Source organism: Pipistrellus kuhlii, unplaced genomic scaffold (assembly GCF_014108245.1).
Source record: "Pipistrellus kuhlii isolate mPipKuh1 unplaced genomic scaffold, mPipKuh1.p scaffold_m20_p_38, whole genome shotgun sequence".
NCBI lineage: Eukaryota > Metazoa > Chordata > Mammalia > Chiroptera > Vespertilionidae > Pipistrellus > Pipistrellus kuhlii.
This window is the reverse complement of record NW_023425538.1, coordinates 1,800,533-1,824,597: the sequence shown is the minus strand read 5'-3', so window position 1 is coordinate 1,824,597 and position 24,065 is coordinate 1,800,533. Positions and strand designations below refer to the sequence as shown.

Here is a 24,065-nt window from a genome sequence, read left to right as displayed (position 1 = left end):
GTGGGGAGCAGTCAGGCTGAACCCTGGAATCCTGCTGGAATCCCCTGGTTCAGGAGCTGAAAGTGAGGATGCCTCTCCGAAGCCGGTGAGGGCCCTGGTCTGAGCCGGTCCCCCTCCCAGGGAGGAGAACAGGAGGCAAAGGGTGGGGTTAGCATTGGGTTAGTGACAAGACAGAAGGCAAGGCTGGCCCGAGGTGTGTGGGAGCAGGGTTCATGGCGCGGAGACGAGATCGCCAGGACAGTCCAGCGCCGGGGCCGGGCTAAGCACGCGTACCAGCTTGGCCACCTTGGCCCGCGGACCCTTGATCTCGTAGCCAGACACGGTCCCGGGCCGCAGCGCCAGGTCCCCGGTGGGCACGGTGCGCTTCAAGCAGAAGGAGACCTTGTACGGCTCGGCGCATTGCAGCAGGCGGAGTGCGTCCTCGTACTTGAAGTTCTCAAAGAACACGCGGGCGCTCAGCAGCTGGTCCCCTGCGAGAGGCGAGCGGGACGTGGGCATCCCGCAGTTCCACCCGCGCCTGGCTCCTCCCACCCCCCCCTCACAACCAGCAAACGGAGAGGCCCCGCCCACAATTTTGGCTCCCACCTATCCCAGGCGCAAGACTGAGCAGCAAAGCAGCTCCTCCCTGTTTGGGGTGGTGGGGGGACGAGGATGAGTGAGGACACCTAAGAAGGAAGCCCCACGCCACAGCCTTAGCTCTGCCTCCCACTGAGCAAATCCACACCCATCAGGCCTGCCTGTGGCCTTTCCATTCCCCTTGCCTATCCTTACGTTTCAGACCCTTTTTAAACAGTTAAACTTTATAGTTACAATAGTCTCTTCATCTTTTGCCATGTCTAAAAATGAGTGCAGAGCCAGGCAGGTGTGCCTCCGTGGTTGAGTGTCGACCTATGAACCGGGAGGTCACAGTTCCATTCCCAGTCAGAGCACATGCCCGGGTTCCAGGCTGATCCCCAGTATGGGGTGTGCAGGTAGCAGCCTATCAGTGATTTTCTCCCATCATTGATTTTCTACTTCTCTCTCCCTCTCCCTTTCTCTCCGAAAGAAATCTATAAAACCCTAATATGCAAATAGGCTGAACAGTGGAACAACCAAACAACCAGTGGCTATGATCTGCACTGACCACCAGGGGGCACATGCAGAAAATGGCAGGCATCGACAACAGGCGGCAGAGTGCAGAACATGGCAGGCGTTGGCCATGGTGGGATGGTGGAGCAGGTGAGTGGAGTCGCCAGACCAAGGCAGAACTCTGGTCACTGTCATCAGGGCGAGCCTCTGTTGGTTACTGAAAATTCTTTGCTCCCCCACACTGAGGTCCTGCCTGGTGCTTGCACTTGTTTCCAGCACTGGCCCCGCTCACACCCACTGCTAACACCTGGCGCCGGCCCTGATAGTTCAGTGTTGTCAGCAGGTGTGAGCGCAGCTGCCAGCCCTGATTGCCCCTCAGGGCTTCTCCAACTCCTCCTGCCCCAACTCCTCAAACCCTTTGTTAGCACTGGCCCCACTTTCACCTACTACTGGTGCGGGCCCCAATAGCTCTGTGCTGTCAGCAGGTGAGAGCAGGGCTGCTAGCACACAGGGCTGGGGGCCATGGCGGGAGGGGCCAGGCCAGGGAGGAGGAGGGGGAGAATGGGCCAAGACCTGCCCCTGTTGCAGTCCACAGCTCCTTTCAAGGTGCATGAATTAATGCACTGTGTCCCTAGTCCTTTATAATAAAACCCTAATATGCAAATGAACCAAATGGCAGAATGCCTGATTGTTATGACTCACACTGACAACCAGAGGGTAGACACTCAATGCAGGTGCTGCCTCCTGATGATCAGGGTGCTCCCTCAGGGGAGTGTCACTCAGCCAGGAGCCAGGCTCATGGAAGCACTAAGGAGCACGGCAGGCAGAACGAGAGGTCCTGGATTGCAAGAGGGCCTAAGCCGGCAGGTGGACATCCCCCAAGAGGGTGCTGGCCAGGCTGAGACACCCCCCCCCCCCCAGTGCACAATTTTGGTGCACCAGGCCCCTAGTAAAAATATATTTAGGGGGGAAATGGCCGAAACCGGTTTGGCTCAGTGGATAGACCATCGGCCTGCGGACTGAAAGGTCCCAGGTTCAATTCCAGTCAAGGGCATGTACCTTGGTTGCAGGCACATCCCCAGTGGGGGGTGTGCAGGAGGCAGCTGATCGATGATTCTCTCTCATCGATGTTTCTAACTCTCTATCCCTCTGTCTTCCTCTCTGTAAAAAATCAATAAAATATATATATTTTTAAATGTGTAGAGCTATGAAGAGTGAAGAGATGGGATTTTCAGGGCAGTGTTCTGGGGAGAGGGCTGGGCACTGGAGTCCACAGATAAATCAAGAGGTCCCCCGCCTCTTTTCTGTGCCCTTATTTGGGGGACATCTGTCTACAGAGTTCAGGGCCCAGGGCCTGAGCATTTAGAGGGCACAACTGTCCGGAGAGGAAATACATCAAGCAGGAGGAGGAGAGGGGAAAGAATGAGGTTTCCATGCCCAGGCAGTGGGCTCAGTGGTTAACTGTTGACCTATGAACCAGGAGGTTTGAATCCAGGACACATGGCTGGGTTTCAGGCTCAATCCCCAGGTAGGGGGTGTGCAGGGGCAGCAAATTGATGATTCTCTCTCATCATTGATGTTTCTATCTCTCCCTTCCTCTCTGAAATTAATTTTAAAAATATATTTTTAAAAAGAATGAAGTTTCCATGGGTGGAGGTGGGGAAAGGGACAGTCAAGAGACAAAGTTCTGGGGAGCCAAGACCAGGAGTTTTGGATCTGGATGTCAGTGAAGTCAGCACCTCACCCCTACTCATAACACTCCTCCTGACATGGCTCTTCTCCCTAGAGGCTCAGGTTCCCTCTCTTCAGTCACCTTACACATGGCCTTTCAAATTCGTCCTGCTAGCGTCTGCCCAAGTCCTACCCCCACTGTCCTCTCCACCTGCCCCTCAGCACCGCTGACATCGCTCTCTCCCCAACCTGTGCCATGAAGCTTTCTCCCCTGCTCCCTCCGCTCCACCTGCCGCCTCTCCTTTCCCTCAGAGCTGGCAGAGGGGGCAGGACAAAGAAAGGGAATGAGCAACTGAGGGGAGAAGCTGTTCAGACTCAGAAAACAACTTCCAGAACCTTTCACCCCATTACTCACCCCGCCCCCCGCTCCTGTGGTGATTTACTCCACTCTCCACCTGTTCCTAGGAATGAACCATCCCACTCCGGGCTCAAGTCAATTCCTCCAGCAGTTCTCCCTCCTCCCCCACATCATTGTTTGTCCCTCTCTTCTACATTATTCCTATCAGCATGCCCGTGTTTCTTACACATGAACATCACTCCACCTGGAATTCTCGCCCATTTATCTCTCTATCTTAATGGCAAAATGCACTGGGCTGTCTATCTGCATCTTTGCCACTTCTCCAGTCACACTTGTGATACCTCATCCCACAACCCTGAACTGTTCCTCTCAAGGTCCCAGGCAGTGACTCTGAGTAGCCAAGTTCAATGGTCAAGTTCCAGCTTCCTAGGATGGTTCCTCCCCATCCTCCTGACCTCTTAAAGACACACTAACACCGAGTTCAGACCTTAGACCCTTAATCCACATGCTCTACTCACCCCTTTGGGAAGCTCATCCAGATTTAGGAGTTTTAAGGTCATAAATATGCTGACAACTCCCAAGTGTATGTCTCCGGCCCAGCACTCTTCCCTCTATCCTAGACTTACATATGCAACTGCCCTTCCATATCTCCCCCTTGATGCTCAAGAGGCATTTCTCCTTTAACAAATCCAGCCTGGTCTGGTCTTCCTCCCAAGCTCCAGCCCCAGGATTCCCCATTTGTAAGACTACCGTCTTCCTTGACCCTTCTCTTTCCATCACTCCCCATATCCAGTCGTGAAGGCTCCTGCTCCAAAATAAACCCAGCATCCAAACCCTTCTCCTCGCCTCCAATACTATCCCTTGGCCCCAAGCATCACCATCTCTTTCCTGGATGATCACAATAGCCTTTTGTTGGCCTCCCTACCTCTCACCCCGCTCCCCTATAGTCTCCTGCTAATATATTAGTTCAACACAGTCAATTTTCCACTCACAACCCTCCCAGATCAAAATCAAGAGTCTCACCATGGCCCATAAAGTCCTCTAAAAATATCACTCCCTCTCTCTTCTCTGGCCTCATCTCTTAATTCCTTCTTCACGGACTGTTTTGTCCACATGGGCTTCCTTTTTCTCCCTCCAACAAGCCAGGCACTTCCCCACGTGGGGGTGCTTGCACAGGAATGCTCCTCCAGACGGCCGCACAGCCTGCCGCCTTGCCTCCTGCCTTGCCTCTGCAGGTCTTTCTTGCCTTCCTGGCTCACCCTATGTAAAAATGCAGCTTCTTCCCTGGCATTTGTGGCACATATTGCCTCTAACTTACTATATACTTTACTTTTTTGTTTTGTTTTGTTTTGTTTAAATATGTCTCTCTCCGCTAGAATGAAAGCGCCCTGTTTTGTTCCCTCCAGTAACCCAAGCACCTAAAATAGTATATGGAAATAAAAGGCCCTTAAATAATAATTGCTGCATGACTTAAACCACATCGGTCTCATCCACATTACCTAAGACAGCCCTTACTCAGCTACCCTCTCCACCCTCCTCGTTGTTGACTCCACCTCTTTCTCCAGCCCAAACAACAAAAACAATAACCAGCACTTACATCGTGCTTGCTGTGTGCCACTTAGCTATGTGCTAAACGTTTTCAAATGCTGACTCACTTCATCTCCCTAATAACCCTATGAGGTAAGAACTAGAATTATTCCCAATTTAGAGATGAGAAAACCGAGGCACAAGATCAAAAACCTAATAAACAGCAGCTCTGAGACCAGGAATCTCCACAGCCCACTATGAGCAGCTGCAAAGCCAAAACACAAAGACCCGCCCGCGACCTTAGCCCCGCCCCTTGGCACCGCGTCACGCTCGGGCCCAGGGCGGATTCCTAGCCCCGCCCCCGCGAAGAGGCCCCGCCCACCTTCCTGCAGGCTCAGGCTCCGCGCGGCCGGCGAGTCCTCGCGCAGCTCGCGGATGTAGATTCCTTCCTTCCCGCCGCCCGCCACGTCGAAGCCGCTGACTCCCGTCTGCGCCTCGGTCTCCACGATGATCTCCACCAGCTCCGCCCGCCTCAGCTCCTGCGGGGGGCAGAGGGGTCGCCGTGGGGCCCAGACCTCGCCCGCAGCCCGCCCTCGCGCTTAGAAGCGTCTCTTAAACCGTTCCTCGGGGCACACGTCCCCCTGCGAGGACCAGGCTGGTCGGACGGGCCCACCCACGCTGGCATCTCCCCTTTGAGGAAACCCGAGGGGTCGCTCGTCCAGTGGGGCTCGCGGAAAGGCTCGCTGCTCCCCTGGAGTCCGTCCGGGCCGGGCGGGGGGCAGTGTGGGGGAGGCCAGAGAAAACCTGGAGGGCCTGGTGGAGGGAGGGCGTGGCCGGTCTGGGGGGTGGGCTCCGTTAGACCCCCTGCGGGTAGAGTCACCAGAGTGGAGGGGCCAAGTACAGGGGGGTGTGGCCACGGTGTGTGTGGTGGGGGTGGGGACCCACAGTCTCAGGAGCAATGGGGAGGGGCTTCAATCACAGCCGAACAGGGTTGGGCGTGAGGATGGGCTCCCAAATAATGGGCTGGACCCTCAAGTGGGGTGGGGGTGGGGCTGACCTCCTAGGAAACATGCACGTGCGTGAGACTGTGCCCTATTGTGGTCTCTCTGACCCCAAGACCTGCAGAACGCCCATGGGAGAAGGAATCCAGTGAAAGGGGGTGCGTGGGTAACGAGTGGTGGACAGGCAGACATGGTATTCTTGGTATTTACTGTCAGTGGTGCTGGCCTGGCCCCGGCCCAGCTGTGCACTGTGGGATTCACATCTGGACTTCCCCAGAACAGGCAGTGAGAGACCTTCCGTCCATGACTATCTGGAAACCCAATCTGCTGTCTGTCTCTGGGAGAGAACTTGGCCCTCTCTGGGCCGTGTCCCTCCTGGAAAATTGGGTAAGACAGGTGTACGAGAAGGAGTCTGTTGTGAGCTGAGAACTGAAGCAACAGGCATCCAAACGGATGCTCTTTGTTGGGCAAGGCGCCCAGGTTGGTGAAGACTGGAGGTGAGCCCAGGGCTAGAGAGGGGAAAGCAGGTCTGGACCAGGTGCCCCCAGCAGTGGCCCTGAGACTAGAGGTTGGGCAGAGAAGGGGTAAGAGGAGTGGTGGTGAAGGTAGCAGGGAGCAGGATAACCATCATTACCACTCTTAGGCCCTGGTCTGAGCATTTCCTGTGTGGGATCTCATTTCATCCTCCCCACAGCTTGGGCAGTCACAGAGGGGGCACAGCGGCTCAGAGAGGTGAAGTGACTTGCAGGTTAAGCCACTGGGCCTCAGCCTCAGGACTATGCCCTCAGAGCCATAGACTGTTCTGTGGCAGCACCCCCCAGCCTGCCGCCCTCAGCCAGCTTGGCTCCTGTAAAAGGGGACCCTCTCTGTGCCTGGACCTGGTAGGCTGCAGTCAGTGCCAGTGCTTTATCTACTTAACAGTGACAGCAGCTGAGAGGAAAGGAGGCTCCCTTGTGCAACGGCTATGTGAGTCGTCAGCACCCTCCGAGTGGGGGGACCACGCCCCGTTTCACAAATGTGAACACAGGGTTAGGGGGACCAGGTCACCTGCTCAGGCTGCACAATTGAAGTGGTAGGGTAGGAATTTAAACTCATGGGCCCAGCCCTGTCCAGTTTGGCTCAGTGGATAGAGTGTAGGCCTGTGGACTGAGGGGTCCTGGGTTCAGTTCTGGTCAGGGGCATGTGCCCCAGGCGGGGGTGTGCAGGAGGCAGCGGATCAATGATTCTCTCATCATTGATGTTTCTGTCTCTCCCTCTCCCTTTCTCTCTGAAATCAATAAAAATATATATTCATTAAAAATAAATAAATAAACTCATCGCTGAAACCGGTTTGGTTCAGTGGATAGAGCATCAGCTTGTGGACTGAAGGGTCCCAGGTTCAATTCCGGTCAAGGGCATGTACCTTAGTTGCGGGCGCATCCCCAGTGGGAGGGTGTGCAGGAGGCAGCTGATCAATGTTTCTCTCATCAATGTTTCTAGCTCTCTATCCCTCTCCCTTCCTCTCTGTAAAAAGTCAATAAAATGTGAAAAAAGAGATCAGAAAAAAATAAAAATAAACTCATGTGTCCAAACCCTGTGTCCTTAACCCTTGCACCATCCTGCTACTTTTGATGAAGGGTTTCTGCTGCATCTTCTTTAGCTTATGATTGATATAATTCCATCCTGCTCCAATGAGTTGGCTGATTTGAATCTTAGTCTGTGCCAGGCACTGTGCTAAGCACTTTACAGATGTTAATTTTTTCCTCAGTGACCCATAAAATCGGCCCTGTTGCTATTTCCATTTCACAGATAGGGAGACTGAGAAGTCTCCTTGCCGTTTCCTTGCCGGCCTAGTCTGTGCCCTTCACCAGGCCCACAGGTGCCCCGTGGAGGACGAGGGCGCTCACCTCAGCACTCCGGCTCCTGACCTCCATGGCGCTGCTCGGAGTCACCTGGGCCCCAGGCTCCTGCGTCCTCTCTTCCTTCCTCTGCAGGACCCGCTTCAGTTCTGCATGGAGCAGCTGCCTCTGAGCCTGCGGGGGGCAGAGGTGGAGGTTGGAGGCCAGGGGAGGGTGAGGAGAAGAGGCCGGGCGTAGAGGGGGAGGTCAAGGGGAGAAGGGCCCCCCACTGTCCTCTCACCGCCGCCTGGGCACAGGCGCCCCCTCCTAGCAGGAGCCCCGCCTGACGTGCCGCACTGTCGTCTGTGGGACTCGCACCCTCTCTCTGGGATCTGGCTGCCTGCCAAGGAGAGACAAAGGCATGAAACGGGGGGGGGGCCTTGGGGGGAGGCATGAGGGTCAGCGAGTGCTCACCTCAGGGTCACGTGGGGTTTCCTGGGTCCTGGGCTCTAAGAAGAAAAACATAAGCATTACTGTCAGCCAACGCCACGGACCGCTTCCCGAGGGCCTGGCCCTTCCTCCCCTCTGTCAGTGCTCTATCTCCAGAGCACAGGTGGGGAAACTGAGCCGCAGGAGCCCTTACCCAAGACAATGCCATTGGCCAGCAAACAGTAAAGCCAGAACTGGCTCCTAGGCCTTTCTGACAGCAGAACTCCTGAGGCCAAACCCTCAATGGGCCAAGGGGGCCAGATGCACTATAAAGTGATTGTTGCCATCCCATCGCCCCCGGGGCAAATCCCCACACCTCCCGGTGCCGCAGTCTTCTCATCGGTAAAATGGCAACACTGAGAGTACCTCCAATGAGTTGCTAACCATAAAGTGTCAGGCACCTGGAAGTCACTGCATAAGCACTTGCTGTTATTACTAAGAACTTCCTGTGGTCCTGATCTCGTGTCAAATGTTCCACAGTGATTACTGCATGTGGCCCTCAGAACTCCCAAAGGAGTTCAGTGCACTATGAGCCCACTACAGAGAAGACACCCGAGGCTGGGAGAAGGGAAGCCACCTGCCCTGGTCAGACTTGAACTTGTCTGAAAGCTCCAGGCCCGGATTCTGATAATAATTAATGGCACTGTGTGCTCACTCTGCCGGTCCTGTGCTAAGACCTCTACTTCCCACCTCAGCCCGAGAGCCTTGCTCCCGATCACACAGAGCTGGGTCAGTCTGTGGCCTGCCTTAAGCCCTTCTGGGGGAAGGGGATTGGATAGTATGTTCCCCTGGTCTCCCCCCAGCTCGGGTCTTGTCTCCCCAGCCCCCACCGAGCATGCCAACACGCCAACCCCCACTCCCAAGGGAAAGGTCAGGCCTCACGCGGCACATTCCCTCAAACAATGGCCCATCTTCTGTGCCCAGGACATTCCACCCCTGCCCACCCACCCAGCCACACAATGGCCCTTCATAGCCCACCACCAGCGGCCAGGAGGGAAGATGCAGGGACCCCTTCAATGTTCCAGCTATGACCACTCCATTGGCTGCCCCCCCCCCCAAGTCAGAGAGCTCCTCTCTGGCTCTGTCAGGGGTCTGGGTCTCCATGTCCTCTCCTGGCCTCTCCTCTGAGCCCCGAGTCCCTCCAAGCAGGATTAGCTTCCATCTGGGCATTTCCTCCAAACTGGGCCCTGTGTTGGCACCCATAGACCTTATAATCACCCTGGATATGGTGGCTGTTTTAGGATTGGAAACAGGCTCAGAGAGGGGAAGTGACCTGTCTGGGGTCACACAGCCTGCATGTGTGGGCCCTTGACCCCAACCCTGCACCTTAACTGTCATTGGTGGCCCTGAGCACTGTAGAGGGCCAAGGAGCAAAACAGCTGGGGCAGGAAGAGAGGGTTGTGAAGGTGCCAGAAACAGGCACTTTTAGAGGGACCTCCATGGTGCCAACAGAGCTGGGCAGGCACTTTATAGACACAGCCTCATGGTACCCCATTTTACTGATGAGTAAATAGGGCTGAGAGGGTATCCCAGTGACAGAGCCGGGACTTGAGCCGGGTCTAAGAAGCTAACTGTGAGTCCCTGATGCACTATAGCATCCTGGGCGGGGGGTGGGAGCAGCTGGTCCTTGTAGGAAGTAGTGGGGATGGAGGAAAGGATCTCCTGGACCACAAGCTCCCTGCTGCAGGCAGGGCATCGAGGGTCATGCCCAGAGGCTGGCACAGGAAGCTCAGCAGGGGTGGGGGCACGAGAGTGCTCTGCTCCCTCATCCCTGCCCAGGACAGCCTCCAGTCCAGGTTATATTTAGCCCCAACTGTGCCCTTCCTGAGCCACGTACCCAGCCCCCGGAAGGAAGCCCACCCCACCCAGGGCACTCTGTTCCCAGCTCTGCCCATCCTACTAGGCAAGGGAAGAAGCGTGGGGAGGTTCCTTGGGGCACCCCTGGCTTGTGTTAGAGGAAGATCTAATGGGGCTCCCAGGTGAATCAAGGCAAGGCAGGACCCTCCTGATGCCAGGGCCACCTCCGGAGCAGTCTTCTGGTGCGATGCTGGTACATGGCTAAGCTTGCAGAATTCCCAGTCCCCATTTCTTGAGCAAAGATCCTTCCCTGGATCATTAGATTCTCACAACACCTCCCTGGAAAAGGTACAGCCTAGATGGCCATTTAAAATGCCCCTCATGCCGTAACCGGTTTGGCTCAGTGGTAGAGCGTCAGTCTGCAGACTGAAAGGTCCCAGGTTCGGTTCCGGTCAAGGGCATATACATTGGTTGCGGGCACATCCCCGTTGGGGGTGTGCAAGAGGCAGCTGGTGGATGTTTCTCTCTCATCCATGTTTCTAGCTCTCTATCTCTCTCCCTTTCTCTCTGTAAAAAATCAATAAAACATATTTAAAAAAAAATAAAATAAAATGCCCCTCATGCCCCTCAGAGGGCTGGGGTGAGAGGCGCTGGGCCCTTTAGCGGAGCGGCTGCTGAGTGGGGCTGGATCAAAGGGCAAAGAGATCCAGCTTTGCCCGTGACACCCTCTGATCCCTACGGCTGAAGACAGCCTCATTCTCCCCGCTTGGAGCCTCAGCTTCCCTAGCTACCAGCCATCTGGTGCCCTCGGCAACAGGATGGGGATGTTGACCTGACCTATCCAGGACGCGAGACATAACCTGAGGCCATCTAGTGAGGCTGAGGGGCGGCATGGCCTGCGCCTGCCTCGGTCAATCCCTGCTCCAGCACTTCTGAGGGTGGAACACAGGGGCAGGGCACCTCACCTCTCAGGGCCTCGTTTTTCTCGTCTGTCAAATGCAGCCAATAAGAATGGCTTTGGAAATCGGTAAGATAATTGCAGGTGCTCAGAATATAGTAGGTGCTCGTGTCAAATAAACTAGTCTCTGACAGCAAGCGAGAGTCCGGGCTGTGTTTCGAGTATCTCACATCCAGCCTTTGCCCCCGGTGGCTCCGCACTCTGTCCCACCAAAGGGGAGCTTTGGGTGAGGAACAAAACCCAGTTGGGGCTGACCTCCCACCCGGATCAGTGCTGCCTCCCAGCACACTCTTCCAGGGACCACATGCTGCTCTACCCCAAGCATTCTTGCCCTGCAAGCAGCACCTTCTCTCCCTCCCCTGTGAGGTGGCCTTCGGCAGCCCGGCTGGAGAAGTAAAGTGGAGGTACAAAGGGTCAAGTGTCTTGTCCGGGGCTGCACAGCCAGAAAGAGAGAACGTTGGGATTGGAAGCCAGGGTCTGGCTTTAAAGTCTGTACCTTCAACTCCTACAACATGCTGCTTCCTGAGCACCAGGCGCCCTCCCAGCTCCTCCCAGGACCCTGGGTCCCCTTCCCGAGGCTTCGCAGCCTGGCCAGGAAGGGAACTGGCCGGCTGATCTCTTACCACTGGGCCTCCAGACACCTCCAGAGCAGCTCCCGACCTCAACTTCGTCTGCTCAGCCCCAGCCCCAGGCTGGGGGGGAAAAGGAATGGGGAGGGGAGAAGGGGTGACCCCTGCCATTGGCTGCCCAGGCATGACATCACCAGGGGTGGGAGTAGGGAAACAAACATCCCCCCCTTCCCAGCTGCATTCACTTGCCTGGGGGTGGGGAGCCACAGGCAGCGGTGCTCCCTGGCCTGGGGAGACTGCCACCGGGAGCCCCTGCTCTTGGGATTGCCAGCTACCACCCCTTGGAGACTGAGCACCCCACCAGCACGAGTTCCTGGCTTTCAGAAACAAGCGCGGCCCCACGGTTCCCGGGGCCTCTAAAATAAACTTCCACTCCCTCTCCCAGCACAGCCGCAGCCTGGCTCCGGGACCTTCCGCAAGCCCCAGGGTCTCTCCAGGCCTTGGTTTCTAAGACAGAGTAAAAGTGCTCACCCTCAGGGGTTTGTTGTAAAGATGAGATGAGTTAAAAGAGGCTAAAATCCTTTTAAAGAACCTGGCGTAGAATGAATGCTACTTATATTTTGCATTCTTATCCTTACAAATCAGGGGGCCAGCTAACCTTATCAGGGGGGTTTGGCCTGAGTGAGACCAGGCACAGGGGAGTCCCGCCGCTCTGCCCAATGGAGTTGCCATTTGGGGGGGACACCTGTCTTGTGCTAAATACTGCGCTGGGCATCCAAAGCTCTGCTCCTGGAATCAAGGGTGCACGGTGGGTAAGATACCCACTGTTTAGCTATCCAGCCAGGAGTGGTGGGTCTGGGGTCCAGCTCCATTTCTGCTGGACCCAAAGATGCTGCAACACTCTCCTGTCCCCTCGTATGACAGACAAACAGGCTCTGAGGGGACACCCATGGCCACCCACAGCGGGTTGTTGGTAGCACTAGAATTCGAACCCAGACCTGACCAACTCCCAAACCAAGGCCTCACCTGGATACCCCGGCCCCGGCCCCCAGCCCCTGGCCCCCGGCCCCTGGCCCCTGGCCTGCCCTGACTCACCAGGCCCTGGGGGGCGGCATAGGAAGCACAAGTACCCCCACATGCCCCTCGCACCCACCCGGCTGCTGCCTCGGATGTTCACAGCTCTCTGAGCCCAGGCCCAAGGATGGAGCTGCTATGAGGCCGGGGATTACCCCCAAAACACACATCAGCAGCTTCTGCCCCATTGTCCAGCCAGGCGAGGCCACCAGGCCCTTTGCTCAGTCAGCAGCCCCCACCCTCACCCCAGCACAGTGGGCCCTCTGAGGACCTGTCCCCTGACTATACCGCACATCGGGGCATAGGGACTGGATTGGCAGGACCCCACAGAACAGGTTGGCAAGATCCCAGAATGCTCGGGGCCTCCTCTCTTCTCTCCAAAATGCCCCCTGCCCACTCTCAGCCACCGGAGAAGGCAGGAATGTGCTGAGCTCTGGGAAAAGCTATCCAGGCCTGGCAGCCAGCAAGGGTTGGGTGTGGCCGAAACCCAGCCAGAACCCTCCTCCCGGGAGGGGTGGAAGGGATAGTGTGATCAGGGCTGCTGATGGGCCTGAGGAGACCCTCAACCATTGCAATCTCTGCCCCCTCCACCCCTCATACCCCTCGCTTTCATTGATTTATTCATCTGCTCATGTATTCGTTCAAAAAACATTTGCTGAGCCCTAACCAGTTTGGCTCAATGAATGGAGCTTCGGCCTATGAACTCAAGGATCCCAGGTTCGATTCTGATCAAGGGGTTGCCAGCACATACCTAGTGAGGAGTGTGAGGGAGGCAGCTGATTGATGTTTCTCTCTCATCAATGTTTCTAACTCTCTCTCCCTCTCCCTTCCTCTCTGTAAAAAAATCAATAAAATATATATTATTTTTAATGCTGGGCCCTAGAGACACTGACACACCTATATCCACTCCAGGGTTGGGGGAGACTCAGAAAAGGACTCCTGGAGGAGGAAACATCTAAAGTCAAGCTGAAGGGTTGAGACAAGGGTGGCAGGTAAAAAGGTGGGCAGATGCTGGAAGCCGATCATTGATGTGCTGGAAGGCTGGTCAACCTTAATTGCTCTGAAAGGTCGGAGCAATTGTTTAATTGAGACATTGGTAGTTGAAGCAGCCTCCACCTGTTACTCTTATGTAATTTTTTTTCATTTTTTATTAATGTATTATATGTGTACATATCTTACCAATTCTCCCATCTTATGTAATTTCTTGCTGATTGGCTATTATTGGCATTTCCTGCCTAAAGATATGGTGTATTTCATAACCTTAATGAAAGGGAAAGGCCAAAGCAAGGCAGCAGTCCTCCCCCTAGAGGTGGACTCCCGCCTGGCCCCCCATTTCCCAAATTAATACTTTTCTAGTCTCTTCATTTGTGTGCGGCCTTCTCCAGATCCCGAACCCTGAACAGGAACCCTGAACCCCTCGGGTTGTGAAAGGGGCTCTTACCTCTGGTGCCTGACCGCGGGACATCTGGAGAAGATGATATTTTTCGTCTAGAGCGAAGGAAGAGAAATACACAGGGAAAAGGGTGGAAAACTCATCGAAAAAAGGTGAGGGAAATTCACCACACTCAAAGCCCACGGACTAACTGCAGACTCGCGATCTGTAAGTAGGGTGAGAACGTCTTTTTCAGCCAGGCTAATGGGGAAGAATTAGATTATAAAATAATGTGGTTTCTTGTTCAAATTAAAATCTTAATTGATATTTGGAATTTAAAATCTGTAATAAGAAGTGAAACCCCCTTCTGAAACTGCCTCTGATGCAGAGAAATTCAAAGATGGCAGGGCAGCAGAGCGCAGGGCTATCTGCTCTCCCGCAATGAGATTACTTAAGGTTTCATTTTAAAATTATAAATGAAGCCGAAACCGGTGTGGCTCAGTGGATAGAGTGTTGGCCTGCGGACTGAGGGGTCCCGGGTTCAATTCCGGTCAAGGGCATGTGCCTTGGTTGCGAGCACATCCCAGTGGGGGTGTGCAGGAAGCAGCTGATCGATTACTCTCATTGATGTTTCTGACTCTCTACCTCTATTCCTTCCTCTCTGTGAAAAATCAATAAAATATATATTTTTTAAAAATTATAAATGAAGAGAAATTCAAATCTTGACCAAATTGGGTGTTAGTTATTGCTTCAGAAAGCAAAAAAGAAAAGAAAGAATTTGAGATTCTTTATCTTTTTAAAAAATATATATTTTATTGATTTTTTTACAGAGAGGAAGGGAGAGGGATAGAGAGCCAGAAACATTGATGGGAGAGAAACATTGACCAGCTGCCTCCTGCACACCCACCACTGGGGATGTGCCTGCAACTAAGGTACATGCCCTTGACCAGAATTGAACCTGGGACCTTTCAGTCCACAGGCCTATATCCACTGAGCCAAACCAGTTTTGGCAATTCTCTCTTCTTATTATTTTTTTGAAGGAAATATTCTTAAAACAGATCTAATATACTTGAAATTGTATGGAAAGCCTTATCAAATAAAAATTAATAAATGTATTTTAAATGTTATGAATGTTTTGGCAAAATGAAGTAACTAAATATTTCTCCAGTTTGAAATTGAATTGCCATGGCCTTGAGCAAAGAATATCCTTACATGATAATATTCTACAATGTCATTATAATTTTTGATATTTTACAACAGCATATTGTACATTTATCCCAAACAAACTTACAAACTAATTCTTTGAATGTTTGGCAGCAATTTTAAAAAGGCCATGAAAGGGTTTACTCCCTTCCAGAAGGAATTAAGGCACTGGGAAGGCACTTAAGCATTCTATATTGGCCCCTCTTGCCCTTTTTGCCAAGAGGGACCCTCTTCTCACAATCCAGTTGCCCACAGCTGTTGCCTGTGCTCTCTGTTCATGCTGAGGTTGAAGCCTCATGGTGGCTGGTACCATGGACCTTACTCGCCCAATGGCGTGAGCTGGGCCCTCCCTGGAGAAAAAACCTGGGCTCCCCAAGATATGTGATCATTGCCAGGCCCCCTGCCAGCAGGCGAGAGGATCCCAAGGCAGGTGTTGGCCTTGGAGGCCACGGGGGCGTAGACAGAACTGAACCTCACATCACCCTGAGAGCTGTGTCCTTGCTCATAGCTGCCCCAGGACCAAACATGCCCTTCTTTAGCACCTCCGCCTCAGTTATACTTTCACCAGTTACTAGCAGACACCTTCTCTGTATCTATCCCTGGGCTGGGCAGCTGGAGACACAGTAGTGACAGTGACTGCCCTCAAGAACTCACAGTTGCCCTAACCGGTTTGGCTCAGTGGATGGAGCGTTGGCCTGCGGACTGAAAGGTCCCAGGTTCGATCCCAGTCAAGGGCATGTACCTTGGTTGCGGGCACATCCCCAGTAGAAGGTGTGCAGGAGGCAGCTGAATCTGTGTCTCTCTCATCAATGTTTCTAACTCTCTATCCCTCTCCCTTCCTCTCTGTAAAAAATCAATAAAATATATTAAACAAACAAACAAACATACAAGGACTCCAAGTGATGAAAACAAACAAACAAACAAACAAACAAACAAAAAAAACACCTAAAATCTCACAGTTGAGCCGAAACTGGTTTGGCTCAGTAGATAGAGCATCAGCCTGTGGACTGAAAGGTCCCAGGTTCAATTTCCGATCAAGGGCATGTACCTTGGTTGCGGGCACATCCCCAGTTCAGGAGGCAGCTGACCAATTTTCTCATTGATGTTTCTAACTATCTCTCCCTTCCTCTCTTAAAAAATCAATAAATCATTTTAAAAATAAACTCACAGTTGAAAGGGGAAAGACATTAAAAAAGTGATCAATAGAATGCATCTATTATCACACACCCACTTAAGTGATATGAAAGATGGATCTAGGTTTATATGAAGGCCTGGCATTTTGGTACTATCAGAATGATCAGAGAGGGCTTCCTGGAGGAAGTGACATTGGAACTGGTACCTGAAGGATCTGTTGGGGAGCACAAGAGACTTGGTTGAAAAGTTGTAAGGAGGACATTCTGATAAAAGGGAAGTGTGTGGAAGACCGCTTTCCCAGTTTATCAGAATTTCGACTTAGGGGAGTGTCGAAGGCTGCGCCCCCTAATTATTCCTTGTCCTTTTCAAACAAGCCGATGCATATGCAGACCCCCAGGTGTTTACTGAAATCCTTACCCTTAATCCCTGGATGCCCTTGCCTAAGGACAGTAAACATGCGTCCTCCCAAGATTACTCACCCTACTGATTGTATCTAAAGATAAAAATTCCAGCCCTAACTGGTTTGGCTCAGTGGATAAAGCCTTGGCCTGTGGTTCCAGGTTTGATTCCGGTCGAAGGCATATACCTTGGTTGTGGGCACATCCCCAGTAAGAGGTGTGCAGGAGGCAGCTGATCAGTGTTTCTCTCATTGATGTTTCTAACTCTCTATACCTTCCCCTTCCTCTTTGTAAAAATAAATAAATAAATAAATAAATATATTTTTTAATATGTGATATCTTAATAAAGGAATGTGATCAATAAAGAAATTAAAAATCTATTTTTTAAAAAAGATAAAAATTCTAATAAAGGCAGGCAATAGAGGTGGCTCTGGCTACTAAAGCCAGCCCTCCCCCGCTGCACAGTCAAACTGTGTCTGAGTAATCTGTTCATCTGTAGTTCAGGAGCTGCTGGGCAGCCCCCACCAGGACCCATAGGCATTCCTGCAGAGCTGTGAGTGGTAGATAAAAGAGAGTGGGCTTCAGGTAGGCGGATAGCCTGCGTGCAAAGAGCTCCTTGGAGAAACTGGAGAGTGTGAGGGAAAGCTGAGGAAAGGTCGTCAGGGTCATGAGGAGGGGCTGAAGCTTTGTTCTGAGCTCCCCGGGGACCTGCCGGAGGGACTGTAAGAGCTGAGTTTTAGTTAAGGGTGGAGTCAGACTAATGGCTGACGAGAGCGGGGAAGAAAATCCACCCTGTCTGCTCAGGGTCGGACAGACTCGTGAGTCTGCTGCCTGCTGTCCTGTTTCGCTCTATATCTCAGAGGGCAGAGACCCGGCTTGTTTCCGTCGAAGGTACCACACATCCAGGCTTTTGTCTCCAAGTGGGCTGTGAGCTGCCCTTTAGCAGGTGAAGGAAGCTCCCTGCCCTGGTCTGCAGTGCTGTTTGTCATAAATGGTATGTCTCACTGTGTGCTCCTGTGTCTCTGTTTCTCCCTTTGTCTCTCTTTTCATTTCTGAGCTCTGTATCTCTTTGTCTCATCATCTCTGTCTCTATTTTCTTCTCTGTGTCTCTGGCTTTCACTCACCCGAGAGGGTGTGGCCATGGGAAGTGGAGTTTAGAAGTTGGCACCAGTGTCCCGGTTCTGGCCAGGGCCACCTCAGTAAACACAGGACATCCTGTAGGGCAGGGGAAGGAGGTGGATGCTTCTGCTCGGGGACCACCCTCTCCCCACCCAATCTGAGCTGAGCAGGAGCCAGGTTTCCCAGGGCAGCCGAGGGAAACGAGCCTCTCCTCCGTCCTTCAAGCCTGCTCCTGCCCCCGGCCCTCTCAACTTTGACACACCGTGTCCTTCTCTGGCCTTGGTGTCAACTGCAGACCTGGCCCACTGTCCCCCGGTCTCCCAGCTAGACCCGAGGTCTCATCCTAAGCTCCTCCTCAATCACAGCTTATCAGTCCTCCACCTCTCCCCACACTGCTCCGGGCCTCCCCTCTGTCTCCTGGTCTCCAGTCTCATCTCATCACCACGACTGGCAGCCAGAGAGATCCCTTTACCCACTGCCCCTCCAGCCCCCTCACTGACCTTCTCACTCCCCCACCTCCTCCCAGCCAAGCCCAGCAGCCCACAGGCCCCTGAAGACGTGGTAAGGTCCCTCACCTCCTAACTCTTGCACTTGCTGTTCCCTCTTCCTAGAATACTTTCCTCAGAACAGCTGCTTGAGGTGGGTATGGTTCCAGCTTAGAGATGAGGACCCTGAAGCACAGAGAAGTAAAGTACTTTGCTTAAGGTCACAAGCCACAGAATGGCAGAGCTGAGGCTCAAACGCAGGTGGTCTGGCTCTCAACAAAGCCACTGCTCTACGGCTTATTGCGCCAACAGCCACTGACTCCGCATCATTCGGTGTCCATGCTGGGACCGCACATCCTGGGTGCTGTGCTCGGGGGTGGGAGGTGAGCCTGGGGAGGTGCAGGTGCAGCTCCAGGTCCCAGAGGACTGGGACCAACTCTGAGGGCCTGGAGCAGGGGAGAGATGTGGTCAGATTTTCCTTTTGGGTAGGGCCAGGCACATAGTGGGTACTCATAAATCTTTGCTGAAGGAGAGAAGGAAAGAAGGGAGGGAGGGGTGAAGGGAGCGAGGATGAAGAAGACCAAGTGCGTGTGTGATGGGGTCCCTGTGACCGGCCATGGAGGCCATGGCGGGGGGGGGGGGGGGGGGGGAGCTGTTGTGGGAACACACAGAGGCTCTTTGCGCTGCAGCGGCAGCGCCAGGGCTGGCAGCTCGGCCAGGAATGGTGTGGGCCCTGGAATCTGCTGGCTGAGGTAGCATGGCTCCCTGGGGGTGAGCCTGAGGACAGAAGCGCACCCCAGACAGCCAGGGAGCCTGTACAAACATCCAGAGGTCAGCCGTGGGGACCGTGGGGCAGGTCCCCAGCAGGAGCTGCTCATAACCCTGAGGGCACCAGAGGAACGGGGCCACGGCTGATCTAGCCCATATGGTACTTTTGTACAAAAGATGTCCCCCTTCCCCAAGGCACTGGACCTCCATCTGCTGGGAAACGCCATAATAAACATGTACGTGCACGGGGCCCACAGCGTTTGCAGGAGCCACTTAAACACGGAGTCTGGGTGCAGCGCACAACCTCTGTAGCCGAGGCTCCGGGGAGAGAGGGCATCGCTGGCCAAGGAGCTCAGGGGCAGATGGGGAGGGTGGTTGACAGATGGGCGGGCTGTCTGCACCAGTGGGTATTACGGAGCATCCCGCACTTTGGCGCTGGGAGACATCAGGAACAGGCCCCCCCAATTTTGTAAACGGGGTATTGCCGACCCCACACTGGGGGGGGGGGGGGGGTCCTGAACCCCTGGGCAGATCGGGAAATCTCAGGCAGCGGCGTCCAGACCCCCAGGCTGGCGCCAGGGGGCATGGCTGAGCGCGCCTGAAGTCCCCAGAACTGGGTCAGGGTCAAAACGGAGTCGGAGTCCCACTCCCCAGAGGCTGGAGTCGGGCACCCGGAAGACCTTCCGCCTCGGCACCAGCTCCTTTGGAGCCATCTCCCCTCCCCTCCCCTCCCAGGTCGCCGCATCCACCTCCAGAAAAGGGCACGACTTCCTCTGCCCCGCCAGGAAGCTCCGCTCCGCCCGCCCCGCCCGCCCCTCCCCTTCCCGCCCGCCTCCCCAGGCCCCTCCCAGCGGCAGCCTCGCCGGAGCCACTGGCGTCGGTGCTCCCGATCCCAGGGTCCCTTCGCCGGCCGGCGTCTCCCCGTCCAGGCCCAGCCCCGCGGTCACCGTCTGGCATCTGCTCCTCCCCCTGGCCCTCCACCCAGCCTCCCTGCCCGCACCCCGGGCACTGCCCTGCCCCCGCGGCCGCCAGGAAGGACGCCGCCCGCCCGGGCCCAGCCAGGCCTCCGGCCCCTCCCAGCGCGGCCAGGAATGCGGCCGGACCGCGGGGGCGGGCAGACACCGGCTCGGCCGCCAGCCTGTCCCGCGGGCGGCGGACGGGCGGGCGGGCGGGCAGGTGGCCTCAGCTCTGGGGCCTGAGTTTCCTCTGGAAGGAAAGCAGGGCGCCTGCCACTTCAGTCAGGCCTCCAAACCAGTGGCTTTATTTCCGAGCCACCTCTTGGCTGCCCAATTCAGATTTGAGACCTGGAATTTTTTCTTCTTTTTAATATATATATTTTATTTCAGAGAGGAAGGGAGAGGAAGAGATAGAAAGATCAATAAGAGAGAATCATTGATCGGCCGCCTCCTGTACACCTCCCACTGGGGATAAGAGCCCACAGTCCCGGCAGGTGCCCTGAACAGAATCTACCTGCGACCTCCTGGTTCATAGGTCAGCGCTCAACCACCGAGCCACGCCCGGACAGCTGGGCAGGAATTTTATTTTTTAAAAGTTGCCGGAGTCTCCCTTTCTGTCACCGTTTTCCTGGAGAGCTGCCTCTGGGCGCTCCTCGCAGAGGCTCCATCCAGCCTCCAGCTTTGTGCTTTTATTTCTGGCTCATTCTTTTGCCCCCACCCCCACCCCCCAAGACACACAGGGAAGGTCTAGACTTCATCATTGAAAGGTGGCCTGGGCACACCGGAGAAAGGGGAGTTCTCAGGCCAATGAAGAAAGCTCACAGCTTGAAACCCACCTCAAGTGCCGACTTCCCGGAGCCTGTCCTCAGCTGTGAAGTGGGGATAATAAAAATGCCCATCTTGTCATGAGGAATAAATGAGTTAACACATGTCAAGTGCTCGGATCCGTGCAGTACTCAGCCTAGAGTCAATAAAGTGAAAGGTTATTATTATATCACCCTTGCCTTAGCCCAGAAACAAAGAAATATACAGACTTGATATTTCCGAGGACTGGTTTTTAATTTCAAAAAACTGGTTGGGGTCTCTTTCCACATCAGGAAGAGCCATATTCCAGGCTATGACCTCAGGGGAGTCAGTCCAGCACTAGGCCTGGTCTAGCCACCAGGCCCTGCCATTCCATCACGAGGGCTGATCCCAGACTCCTCCCATCAGTCTAAGAGAAGGGGACCAAGGTGAAGCTGCCCATGACTGATTCTGTCTCTGAAGCCCCCATCTCTGTCCTAGGGGAGCCAGCCATGTCTTCCCAGGAGAGTTGGTTCAGCCACTCTCGGTTTAGTCACCAGACACCCTCCCAGCCCTGCGGTCAGCGCCCCGGCCCCGGTGGCCGCTCCAGTGCCTGTGTGCCCACCAGCACGTCCATGAGGTAGTCCAGCTCAGTCTCCTTCAGCTCCGGAGCGTCCTCGCCTGGCCCACCTTCAGGGCCAGGTTTGAGGCCCTCAGAGGCTGGCGCCCAAAGGTCACTGTCATACATGGAGGTGTCGATGTCCTCAAACAGGCCCTCAAGCCCATCGTCTAGCAGACAGCCAGTGGCTGGGTCCAGCAAGTCCAAGGACCCCAGGCTGGGTGGGGGTCCCCCAATGGGGCGGCCCTGTGGCCCCTCTTCTGCCAGGGGCTGGGGTGCCTGGCTCAAACCCTCAATATGGCTGAGGTCCTCCAGGAGGCTGGCCATGGATGCTGAGAGGGCGGCGTCTGAGCTGGCCAGCAGGTTGTCAGCCATGCCAGGGGCTGCAGGCAGGCTGGGCACAGGCGGCAGGACCGCCGTGGGCACCATGGACGCCTGGATGCGCCGCAGAGTGTTCACCACCAGCACAAGGTGCCGCAGGTCGGGCTCACTCTGCCGCAGGCTGTGGTGGAGCTTGAGCACTGACAGGTCAAAGAGAGAACTGGAGGCCACGGCCGGAGGTGCCGGTGCCACGGCTGGGTGGTCAGAATCCAGCCACCAGGTATCCACTGCCAGGGCTTCCTCCTCCTGCTGCTCCTCCTCCTCCTCCCGCTTGCGCTTCAAGCCCTTGCTCAGCATCCTCTGTGAGGAGGGAAGAGTCACGGAGTTATGGAAAGCCAATGTTAAATTCAAATCCTGGCTCTGGCGAATGCTGTGAGATCTTGGGCAAGTCACTTAACCTCTCTGAACCTAGGTTTTCTGAAGGAATCTTTAAGATAGGAATATTAATATCTACTTCCTAGAACAAAAACACTATGCCCTGGCTGGTGTGACTCAATCGGTTGGAGAGATGTCTCGAACACCAAAAGGTTTCGGGTTTGATCCTGGGTTAGGGCATGTACTGAAAACAATTGATTGATGTTTTGTTTTGTTTTTTTCTCTCTCCCTTCCTCTCTCTCTGAAATCAATGGAAACAAATCCTCAGGTGATGATTAAAAACAACAACACTACAACAGTGCCTGGTGTATAGCAGTTTCTCATGTTAATAAGTACTATTATTAATAACTATTATAATTTATTTCTTCAATGAACTGTATGAAGTGTTCAATATTCAACTTTTTTCTTCTTCTTTTTTACTTACAAAAGGGGCTGTTTCACATAGTTTAATCTAATATGTATTGAGTACCATGCATTAGACAATAAACTAACAAACAGGAAATGTACAGATGGTGCGAGGAAGTTCTGGGGAGAGGTCAAGAAAGGCTCCTCTGAGGTGGCCCTCAAGCATACGACTCCCGAGAGATAACCAGGGGGAAGACCTGGGAGGAGAGAACAACAGCAGAGGCAAAGAAAGACCCTGCCTGAGGCAGGATGAGCTTCAACTGGGGGGGTTGGGGGGGGGGGGAGAAGACCAGTGTGGTCAGTACACAGAAGTGACAAGAGCAGGAGTGGGGCGGGGCGGTGGGGGCGGGGCGGGGCGGTGGGGGCGGGGAGGTGGGCGGCAGAGACCAGAAGTTGGGATTTTATGGCGAGGGAGGTGGGAAGTCACTGAGGGGTGAGCAGGGGGAGTGGTGGTGTGAATTGATTAGGTTTCCAGAAGCTCCCCTTGGCTGCTTCAAGGAAGATGGGGGTGTGGAGAGAAGGGGGAGGCTACTGCACTCTCCGGGAGGAGAGAGGACGGTGATCTGGAGTAGAAGATGGTGATGATATGGAAGGAAGGTGGTCGGTTCAGGATTTATTTGGGAGGCAGAGTGGACAGAGCTTGCCAGGAAGTCCTGATGGGCACAGGGATCCCGGGAGCAGTAAGAGGACTTACACTCCCTCTCCCCCGGGTGTGTGTGGGGGGGTGGGGGGGTGGGGGGGGGGGAGGATCCCCGGAGTTCTAGAGCCCGGGCCCAAGCTGCGCTGTGGAGCGGGCAGCCGGAGGGTCCAGTCCCCAGGCCCTTGCCCAGCAGAATCGTAACCGCTCACACTACCCAGAACTGAGTCCGTAGACCTGCGAGTCCAAACCGCAGGAATTTAGCCCCCTACCCGACTCCGCCCCCGGTCCCCGCGCCCCCTAGCGGCACCAGGCGGGCCTTCCTCGGGGATTCCGGCCCCTCAGACCCAGGGACCCTCCGTATCCCCGCGTCCCGGCAGTCGCTCTGCCGGCCGCGGGGGGCCGCGCAGGCCGGGGTTCCGGGCGGGCTGTTCGGCGCCCTCGGCCTCTCTCGCTACCGGAAGACAGTGGAGGCGGCTCCTCCTGAAGTGGCGGCGGAGGCGGGTGAGTCACGCAGCCGGAGCCAGGGAGCCGGCTCCTCCGCCCCCTTCTGGGGCTGCGGCGTGATTCACCCGGCCCGGCCGAGGCGGACGGCGCTCAGAGTCCAGCATGTTTCCCTCCCGGCAGCCCCGGCGCACACCTGCCGGGCCCGGGGATCGAACCTGCCAAACGGCCCGCTCCCGATACCCCTTCTTTCCCTACTCAGACCCCTTCCCTTCATTTACATACCCAACTCAGCCGCTGCCAATCAGAAGGAAAAGGGAGCCACCCGCAGCCAATCAGGAAGCAGCGGCGGCACCATCGTTCGCCAGCTCTCCTCCTGCGACCGGCGCCCGGGTCGGGAGACGCAGTTCTGACTCCGGCGCAGGACTCCCGGCGCCTGACTACTTCAGTGCCCGCCCCCTCCCGCGCGGCCCCGCCCTCCGCCCGGGATTGGCCCTGGGCGGCTGTGGGCGGAGCCTGGGGCAGGTTTCAGGGAGCGGAGGCTGGCTTCAGGGAAGTCGGCTTCAGGGCGCATGCCTGGCGGCTGCGAGAGGGAAAGAGCAATGGGAGGGCTACTTGCCTTGGCGGTGACAGGGAGGGCTTTTTAGCCTTCCAAGG

At 55.0% G+C, this 24,065-nt stretch overlaps 2 protein-coding genes across 2 annotated transcripts; both read right to left on the bottom strand.

The window, feature by feature from the left end:
- Positions 1–134: 134 nt before the first annotated feature.
- LOC118702387 (periaxin) lies at positions 135–7,637 on the bottom strand. The gene is made up of 3 exons (XM_036408245.2): positions 7,512–7,637; positions 5,007–5,163; positions 135–470 (listed from the first exon to the last, which is right to left on the bottom strand). Exons 1-3 carry the CDS (start codon positions 7,536–7,538, stop codon positions 211–213), a joined length of 444 nt encoding a protein of 147 aa, XP_036264138.1. The 5' UTR covers positions 7,539–7,637; the 3' UTR covers positions 135–210.
- A 13,167-nt stretch (positions 7,638–20,804) lies between these two features.
- On the bottom strand, positions 20,805–23,856 carry SERTAD1 (SERTA domain containing 1). The gene is made up of 2 exons (XM_036408231.2): positions 23,694–23,856; positions 20,805–21,847 (listed from the first exon to the last, which is right to left on the bottom strand). The coding sequence occupies exon 2, from the start codon at positions 21,842–21,844 to the stop codon at positions 21,128–21,130; it is 717 nt and encodes a 238-aa protein (XP_036264124.1). The 5' UTR covers positions 21,845–21,847; positions 23,694–23,856; the 3' UTR covers positions 20,805–21,127.
- Between the last annotated feature and the right edge of the window lie 209 nt (positions 23,857–24,065).